Source organism: Octopus sinensis, linkage group LG24 (assembly GCF_006345805.1).
Source record: "Octopus sinensis linkage group LG24, ASM634580v1, whole genome shotgun sequence".
NCBI classification, from domain to species: domain Eukaryota; kingdom Metazoa; phylum Mollusca; class Cephalopoda; order Octopoda; family Octopodidae; genus Octopus; species Octopus sinensis.
This window is the reverse complement of record NC_043020.1, coordinates 27,180,130-27,190,129: the sequence shown is the minus strand read 5'-3', so window position 1 is coordinate 27,190,129 and position 10,000 is coordinate 27,180,130. Positions and strand designations below refer to the sequence as shown.

Genomic DNA, 10,000 nt, shown 5'->3' with positions numbered 1-10,000 from the left:
GTACCATCTCTTGTCTCAGCTGGTCCAGTTTCTGCTGCAGTTTAGCACTTGTGGTGCTCTCTTTACTCGTCAACAGTTTGTCCGTATAGATTTCAATTCTGCATTGGAAAACAAATTGACCCATCATCATTATTGTTATTACCTCGACATTGTTGTTTTAAGGGTTTGAAAAAATACCAGTATGTAGTGGCAATGTGGCAGCAATCTATTCTTTTACTTGTTTCAATTGTGGCCATGCTGGAGCACCACCTTTAGTCGATCAAATCGACCCCAGGACTTATTCTTTGTAAGCCTAGCACTTATTCTATCAGTTTCTTTTTGCTGAACTGCTAAGTTACAGGGACATAAACACACCAACATCTGTTGTCAAGCGAAGATGGTGGGGCGACAAACATACGCACAAACAAATACATACATGCATGCATACATACATACATACAGCGGGCTTCTTTCAGTTTCCATCTACCAAATGCACTCACAAGGCTTTTGGTCGACCTGAGGCTATAGTAGAAGACACTTGCCCAAGGTGCCACGCAGTGGGACTGAACCCAGAACCATGTGATTGGGAAGCAAGCTTCTTACCACAATATTGTAACAATGCGCCGGCAACGTGTTGGCAATACTGTTGCAATATTGTAGCAACATTCAAACAGTATAGTGACAACATTGTAACAAAATTATGGCAAAATTACAGCAATGTAGCAGCACTAGTCTATCACCACCATCATCATCACCATCACAGCAATATTGTAACAATGTGATAGCAATATTATCGAATAAGGCGGCAAGCTGGCAGAATCATTAGCACGCTGGGTGAAATGCTTAGCAGTAGTTTGTCTGTCGTAACGTTCTGAGTTCAAATCCCGCCGAGGTCAACTCTGCTTTTCATCCTTTCGGGGTCGATTAAATAAGTACCAGTTATGCACTGGGGTCGATGTAATCGACTTAATCCTTTTGTCCGTCCTTGTTTGTCCTCTCTATGTGTAGCTCCTTGTGGGTAGTAAAGAAATAGGTATTCCATCTACCATTACGTTCTGAGTTCAAATTCCGCTGAGGTCGACTTTGCCTTTCATCATTTCAGGGTCGATTAATAAGTACCAGTTACGCACTGGGGTCGATGTAACTGACTTAATCCCTTTGTCTGTCCTTGTTTGTCCCCTCTATATTTAGCCCCTTGTGGGTGATAAAGAAATAAATATTATTGAAATGTGACAGTGACATAGCTGCTGCATAGCAAGCGAACATGATGATACGGTGACGATATGACAGCAACATTGCAGCAATGTGGAAGCAATACAATATGGTAGACCAATGGAATAACAATATAGTATGGTAGACCAATGGAATAACAATATAGTATGGTAGACCAATGGAATAACAACAGATATAACCATGAAGAAATGGAAACTAACTCACTTGTTCATGAAGGGCTTCAATATTATTTCCCAGGCATTTTCCTGAACAGCGTTGATGAGGAGGTCCTGTTCCCATTTCTTCCCTGGATGGAATAAGATGGAGACACACAGACACTGTAAAAACCCTTTCGTAGAACTGTCGTGAAGAATTGATTGTTCGTGTATATTAGTCAATGTTGTTGTTGTTGTTGTTTAATCCCAGGTCGGATCCGACTCGAACAGGATGATTGGGCTTAGCTGTTTGGAGGCTGACTGGACATTCCTCCAGCCTGTCCTGGGGACAGTAATTTTTTTTTGTGGGGGAGGAAAACACACACATGCATACATGCACAAACAAAAATACGGTCATACAAATAGAAAGAGAGAGAGAGAGAGAGAAGGAGAGAGAGAGAGAAACTCATCTCCCTCTCTCTCTTTAGGAGAAGCACAAGCACCTACACGCACATATACACACACAGCAGTAACTTCCGCCTACCGAATTCTATCACAAAGCTTCGGTCAGCTCGGGGCCATAGCAGAAGACACCTGCCCAAAATGCCACGCAGTGGGATTGAACCCGAAACCATGTAGCTAGGAAGCAAGCTCCCTAATCTATTAATTGAACATGATTCCCATAAACACTTTCCTTCTACACATAAAATGGTAAGAGACCTCCTTTGGTCATGAATGACCATGGGACTGCATCTGGAAAGTTCTCCAGGAAAGGATGTTCATGAAAGACCAGCAGCTGTCCATGCATACCAGACTCCTCTCTCCACCCCACCGATGTTACCCAAGGGAAAGGCAAAGGGGCCGATACAGCTTGGCACCTGTGACAATGCCACCACACATTTCTATAGCTGTGTGAGCTGGAGCAACGTGAAAATAAAGTGTCTTGCTTAAGAAGACACAACACACACCCCAATCCAGGAATCGAACTCACTGCCTCATGGTTGTGAGCCCAACACTCTAACCACTGAGCCATGTGCCTCCTGTACCTACGCATATGCTTACACACATAAATATAGAAACTACCACCACCACCACTGCAAGTTCTATTAGTACAACCACTGCCACAACTACTACTATAACCACAATTACTACTACTAAAACAACCACTACCACTGCTTTTACTATTTCTACTACTACTAATGTAGTTCTAAAGACTTTAAGAATTGTAAAAGAAACGAACAAGATAATTGTACCTGATCATAGGCCTGGTCAACCAGGACTGACCTAGGGCTAAACAACAACAACAACAAAACAGACAAAATTTGTTTTTTTTTTTGTTTTTTTTTTTGAAAAAGAATTAAAATGGATAAGAAATGCCACTCACAATATTTGTCTCTTTGTGTCTGTTTGAGGTGCCATGGTTTTAGAAGTTTGGTGTGTTCGTTTGGAGGAGGCTAGAATAAAAAAACACTGATAGATAATTACTATTTTTAAATCTCATAGGGTGAGATATTCAGCAAAGACTGTTTGCCAACATAACATGGCAGTCCTGGTTTAGGACGACTGTTGCTGTAATTTAGCTCCAGGAGACATCGTCTCCAGCTGGCTATACAACACGATCGAAAATATAAGGACACAGATCGTGTCGTATAGCCAGCTGGAGATAATGTCTTCTGGGGCTAATTACAGCAACATTCGTTCCTAAACTAGGACTGCCTTGTTATGTTCTGAGTTCAAATTCCGCCAAGGTTGACTTTGCCTTTCATCCTTTCGGGGTCAATAAATTAAGTACCAGTTACGCACTGGGGTCGATGTAATCAACTTAATCCCTTTGTCTGTCCTTGTTTGTCCCCTCTGTGTTTAGCCCCTTGTGGGCAATAAAGAAATAAGAAATATTTTAGCACACACAGTATGTATCTCCTCTACTGTGAGGCACCTGTTTGTCTCTGTCATACTTTAATCTCTCATCACCTGGGTACAAAGCCAACTTTACATCACCTGGGTACAAAGCCACCTTACATCCCTTTCAGTTAAGGTGTCATGTCTTGCAGATTAATTGGTGACCTCACTAGTGCTGGTGCTACGTAAAAAGCCTCCAGTACACCCTGTAAAGTGGTTGGCATTAGGAAGGGCATCCAGCCATAAAAACCCCATACCAAAGCAGACAGTGGAGCTTGGTGCAGCTTTCTGGCATGCCAGATCTTGTCACGTCATTCAACTCATGCTGGCACACACTCACACACACAATGGCTTCTTTCGGTTTCCATCTACCAAATCTGCTCACAAGTCTTCATTCGGTCCAGGTCTAGAAAACACCTACCCAAGGTACCACAAGGTGGAACTGAACCTGAAACCATGTGATTGGGAAGTAAACCTCTTAACCACACAGCCATGCCTAGCCTAACATGAAAATACAATTTTAAAAAAAATAATCTAACAAAGACAATAAAAGGGTAAAGACCCACGCTTTTGGTCATGAATGACCGTGGGATTGCATCTAGAAAGTTCTCCTCGGAGGCACAGGTCCAGGCAAGGCTGTTCATGGAAGACCAGCAATCACCCATGCATACCAGCCTCCTCTCTCCACACCACTGATGTTACCCAAGGAAAAAACAAAGGGGCTGATACAGCTTGGCAACAGAAACGTTGCAGCTCATTTCTACAGCTGAGTGAAATGGAGTAACGTGAAATAAAGTGTCTTGCTCAAGAACACAACACGCAGCCTGGTCCGGGAATCAAACTCACTACCTCATGATTATGAGCCTTCACTTTTACCCCTTTTTTTTCACCCCTTTAACAAAGACAATACAGTCCCTATAATGCTTCCAACATTCCACACCCAAGGGTCAATGACATTAGAGAACAGATGGCTGATCCCAGGTAACAGTTCCCTACTTACCATTCCTTGTGAACTCATGAAATAAGGCTGGTAAAAGACATTCCTTCTGATTTTTTTGTTCGTAGCAGTTTTGTGCAATTCTTCATTAATGGCTTTCTAAACGAAAAAATAAAAGTTTTTTTCTTTAAAATAAGAACATACGAAAGTTTAATTTTAACAAAATATTTACATTTTTACCAAGTGACCCACCACAGTAGAAGACACTGGCCCAAAGTGTTGTGCAGTAGGAGTGAACCTGAAACCACAGGCTTAGGAGGTGAACCTTCTCAGTCACACAACCGTGCCATATATATATATATATATAAACTGTTGTGTCTGGGGAGAGTCATTTTCTTTTTGACTCTCCCCAGACACAACGGAATATGCTTCAACACACGAACTCAAATAAAGAATCTTGCAAACCAAATTATTATTATTAAGGTGGCGATTATTATTATTATAATTATTGTTATTATTATTATTATTATTGTTATTATTATTATGATTATTATTGTTATTATTATATCATCATCATCGTTTAACGTCCGTTTTCCGTGCTAGCACGGGTTGGACACTTTGACCGGGGTCTGGGAAGCCAGAGGCTGCACCAGGCTCCAGTCTGATCTTGCAGTGTTTCTACAGCTGGATGTCCTTCCAAATGCCAACCACTCCGCGAGTGTAGTGGGTGCTCTTTACGTGCCACCAGCATAGGTGCCAGGGGAGTCTGGCATCGGCCACAATCGGTTGGTGCTTCACATGCTTTCTATTTACCGAATTTCAATCCCAAAGTATCGGTCGACTCAAGGCAATGATTAATGACACTTGCTCCAAACACCATTGTGTTGATGGCAGCAAACATTTTATTCCCATTCACACCTACAGCTTCCAAAACTCCCTTTTCTTCTCCCTTACCTGTTTTTCCTGATTCTGGACCAATTCCATCTGAAGTTTCAAGAGATTCTCTTGCAGGACAGCTTGGTAAATATTGTTAAGGAACAGGCAAGTTTTAGCATTAACTAACGTCTTGTTAGACTTGGCACCAGGTTCACCTCCGGTCGACAACAGTTCTGAAAGTTCAGCATCAAAATCATTGATAACGCTCTCAGATGTATTCGCCAAATCTCTCACTGTGCAAGTGTTCTGAAACAAACAAAACAAAACAAAAAAATCAAAGTTTGAAATAAATAATTAACAATCAAAAAAATTTTTACAAACCCAAGAACACCTGTTTAACGCTAATTAGTAACAAGCAATACAAACTAAACACTTACTTTTAACCAAAGCAGTTGATGCTATTCTTCAACATTGTTGTTATCCACTTTTTTAAGTAGTAGGGTTACAGTTTATTCGATTACCGTAAATCCTCGAGTATAGTCCACCCTTGAGTATAATATGCATGGGATTTTTAGGGGGCTGTACCTCTGAAAAACCTAAACCTTGTGTATAATACACACCCCTTCTCTAACTTGAGTCAAGGAGGTCTATATAACGTCCTTGATTTGTAAAACTGTATATGGTAACATCCTTAATTATTATTGTATATATAACATAATGCAAACGTGTAGCTTTTTTGTGCATTTTGTTTGCAGAAAATAAAGAAATAACAGTAATAACGTTTAATAAATGTTGCTTACTGCAAGTTATGGATGATTCTTTTATGACTTCATTGCTTTCAGGCTTAGCTTAAGGTGTTTTCATTCCCGACATCACAAAATGCGTCTGAATAAACATTGCTGGACAGCAAATAGAGACTCGGACATTGCTTAGAAAATATTTTTCATTTTTAACCTCGTATATAGTACGCACAAGAGATTTTGACCTTTGAATTTTGGGAAAAAAGTGCGTGAAGTAAAATTATGTAGCAACACCAAATGGTGGTGCCCCAGCATGGCCACAGCTCGTGAGTTGAAACTAGATGAAAAAAAAAAGAAAATATAAATTGTTTCAATAATATTACTCACATCTGATGAAGCATCTTTTTCTTGAATATTGGTGGAGATTAACGATGCATCATTCGAAGCGGAATTGTCAATAATTAAATTATTGTAACTGTCTTCATCATAATCAACACATTTAATCTGAAATCTCTCGACAATATCTTCCTCGTCTTCTTCATCGTCATCCTCATCATTATTATTATTATTATTGTCATCATTATCAGCATCCTCGTCAAGTTGTTTGTCTGAAAGATAAATTGAATTTTGTTACATGTACTCTTTTAGTCTATTACGACTGAAACACCCCGCCCCACCCCCGTCCAATGGACAGTGCTGAGTTGTCAAACATTTAAACCAAATTTTCTCAAAACAACTTGTCCGACCTTCCCATAGGCCTCCCCTTTGAGAAATATACTGCATTTTGTGGCATTATTTCCAGCCAGCCGGCCTTTTTTTGGCGCAAACTGCACGTTCATTTTTCTCACGTATGCGTAGTATTGATTGCAACAGCTGATGTACTTGCCCGTACAAATGCACGTTCCCACGGCTTTATCAATCGCATTCTCACCTGGAATCGATTTTTGTAATATTTTCAAGACGTATATACATATCAAATTTGAGTGCAAGTGGATGGATGATGCCTGAGATTCTAGAAGACACACACACAGACAGACAGACAGAACGGATTTTATGTAATAGATTTGTCTCACTCATATGACTGTGGCCATGCTGGTGCACAGCCTTGAAGGTTTTTTAAAAATATTTTACTCGCACAAAACAACACCAGGACTTATTCTTAGTAAGCCTAGTACTTATTCTATCGGTCTGTTTTGCTGAACTGCTAGGTTACAAGAACGTAAACACACCAACACCAGTTGTCAAGCAGTGATGGGGAAACAAACACAGACACAAAGACACACACACACATATATATACATATATACGACGGGCTTCTTTCAGTTTCCGTCTACCAAATCCAATCACAAGGCTTTGGTCGGCCCAAGGCTATAATAGAAGACACTTGCCCGAGGTGAACCCGGACTGAACCTGGAACCATGTGGTTGGTAAACAAGCTACTTACCACACAGCCACTCCTGCACCTATATATATATATATATATACAACAGGCTTCTTTCAGTTACCCTTTATATTGGAATTTCGTGTCAAAATGTTTATCATTTGTTTCAGTCATTGGACTGTGGCCATGCTGGGGCACCGGCTTGATGGGTTTTAGTCGAATGAATCGACCCCCAGTACTTTTTTTTCCGTTTGGTTTTTATTCTATCGATCACTATTTGTCAAACCATTAAGTTACGGGGAACATAAATAACCCAACACGGGTTGCCAAGCAGTGGTGGGGAACAAACACAATAGATATATATGTCGGGCTTCCTTCAGTTTCCGTCCACCAAATCCATTCATAAGTATTCGGTCAGTTCGGGGTTATAGTAGGAAATACTTGCCCAAGATACCACACAGTGGGACCGAACCCAGAATAGTAGAAAACACGGATCTTTTCGGTTTGACCGGCAGTTTTTTCTAGCGGTGTCATATGAAATTGTCACCCATAATTATGACCCTAGTATCGATCTATTGCATTTCAATGTTTTAGGGTTAGTTAGGGGTGGGGGGAAGGGTATCTTTTTTTCTTCACAAATGTAAATAAACCCAATCTGTTTCTTAAACGAGGGACATAGTCATACGACACAGAATGTTTTCACCTCAATAGACGTCATTGATTAGTTGAAATTGCAGAAATTGAAGAAAAAAAAACAACAAATATCTTACAAACTATAGAATTTTCTCAATAAAGCCAAGAGAAAAAGATGTTTTATAAACACATTCTACCAGTATACGAAGTTTAAAAGTGTTTAGTTACGTGGAAATTATTTTAAAAAACTGCCGGTCAAACCGAACTGATCCGAAAACACTTGCCCAAGATATCATGCAGTGGGACCGAAAAGAATAGTAAACACTTGCCCGAGATGCCACAAAGTGGGACCGAACCCGGAACTATACACTTGGGAAGCAAACTTTTAACGACACAGCTCGCCTGTACCTAAAATCATTATTTTTTAAATAAATTTTCTAGCCCTAGGATACCTCATATATATTACTGTCAACTTAAATGAAAACAAAAGAAGCAGAATTATACAATAATAAACAAACACGAACGTGTCGCAATCAAAATTTTATAAACAAACAACGACAGTTCAAGTTAGGTAGAACTAAATATGACTTTTTAAAGTATATAAAACTGTATAAAATATATATATTTAACAAGGATAGTATTGTTTGATCCAGAATCTACCAGATTGTTTTTAAGTAACACGGGTTTCTTGTTTTGTCGCCTTTACAAAGTGTCACTACAATATTGAATCAAACTATATTATCTCAGTTGAATATATTTCATACGGAAGAAAAACACTAATTCTTAACATTATTTTATACTAGCAGTAGTATAACCCAGAGTTGCTCGGGTTTGTTTTCTTTTCGACCCTTTAGAATTGGAATTTTTGAAAAGTAAAAATTTTGCATTATGTAGCTTGTTATTCTCTTTAAGTGAACATTTTTTCTGGTTGAAATACACCGAAAAAGGGCGACACAGAAGTCGAAAACTCGTAAAAAATAGGGATTTTCATAGAAAAAAACCCCCACCCTTTCTGATGTAAATAATTTTTGGTGTTAACATGGTCCGATTTGAATTTTATTTTCTACAGAAGGAAGAGCAAGCCTTCTTCTATCATACTCTCAATTTTGGTCAATTTGCAGCGCAGGGTCTCGGAGGGGATAGTGTTAGTTGAAGGCTACTAAACTTGCCATACACAGAGACAACTTCAGCTTTATATATATAAAGAGATTCGAACCATTACTGTTTGTTTATTATTGTTTTGTCTAAGTATTTAATTTTCTCAGAGAATTTAACGACGTTCGTGTTTCTTGTCTGCAAATGTCATTTTGTATTTTCTCTTTTGATTTAACAGCTGCGATAGGGAAAGAAAGACCCGCAATTTTAATATTTCCTAAAGCAGCTTAGATGTGGATTTAACTATTATAGAAGACACGAACTGGATTGTTCGTTCCGTGTTTGTTACAACGAACAAAGAAGGACAGGGGTGCCGGCGGCCCGGCGGCCCGGCATCACGTCCTTGTTTATGAAACGCGGTGGAGATTTAAAACTACGCAGTTCTTACCATAAAGCAGTACTTCGTAGGTGTCTTGAGACAACGGTTCTTCTTTAATTGCGACAGGCAATCCATCGCTACTCGTACTAGCCACACAAACAGTCGGGTGTTCATTCCGGGTGCCAGGAGCGTCAAGGTGCGATTGAAGTTTAACATTCTCCATTTCTATCGAAGAAGCAAGAAAAACCCCCGGAAAACAGAGAAGATGGAATAAATAGAGTAAACGGAGATGTTGGAGGAAAGATAAACAGCCTACTGTTGTTGTTATTTAGGTAGTAATCATTTATGCAGTAATTAATTAGGTGCGTTAATTAACGTCGGTTTAGCGAAACCGACATCGGTGCAACCACTGCTCCAGAAGCGCCACCTATTGCCAGCACCATTCAACATAATGGTCCTCCAGATTTTCCAGCTTCTATAATTGTCATCTTCTTTGCATAAATTCTTTATTTTCAGATATATTATTTATTCCTATGTGGGTTTTTTAATGTGTGTGTGTGTGTGTGTGTAGCAAAGGTGATTTTTTTTTCTTTTTCTTTCAGTTTTTTTTTTACTTGGAAATGTATTTGGAGTGGATTTTGGGTGTAAGGCCAAGCGGGACAACTCTTAAGAGAGTCAATAGCAAGCTTCTAAGAGATCAGTCTGCGTGCTAGA

General features: G+C 39.5%; 1 protein-coding gene across 2 annotated transcripts in view; it reads right to left on the bottom strand.

The window, feature by feature from the left end:
* LOC115223855 overlaps positions 1-9,773 on the bottom strand; it is a 36,536-nt gene extending 26,763 nt beyond the window's left edge. For both annotated transcript variants that reach the window (XM_029794549.2, XM_036512757.1), the window contains exons 1-7: positions 9,356-9,773; positions 6,186-6,406; positions 5,137-5,364; positions 4,246-4,341; positions 2,731-2,800; positions 1,417-1,498; positions 1-98 (exon numbers count right to left, since the gene is read on the bottom strand). The exon at positions 1-98 is cut by the window's left edge and continues 7 nt beyond it. In XM_029794549.2, the coding sequence (XP_029650409.1) occupies positions 1-98; positions 1,417-1,498; positions 2,731-2,800; positions 4,246-4,341; positions 5,137-5,364; positions 6,186-6,406; positions 9,356-9,509 (949 nt within the window). In that variant the 5' untranslated portion in view covers positions 9,510-9,773. The remainder of the gene's footprint in view (positions 99-1,416; positions 1,499-2,730; positions 2,801-4,245; positions 4,342-5,136; positions 5,365-6,185; positions 6,407-9,355) is intronic.
* Positions 9,774-10,000: the final 227 nt, after the last annotated feature.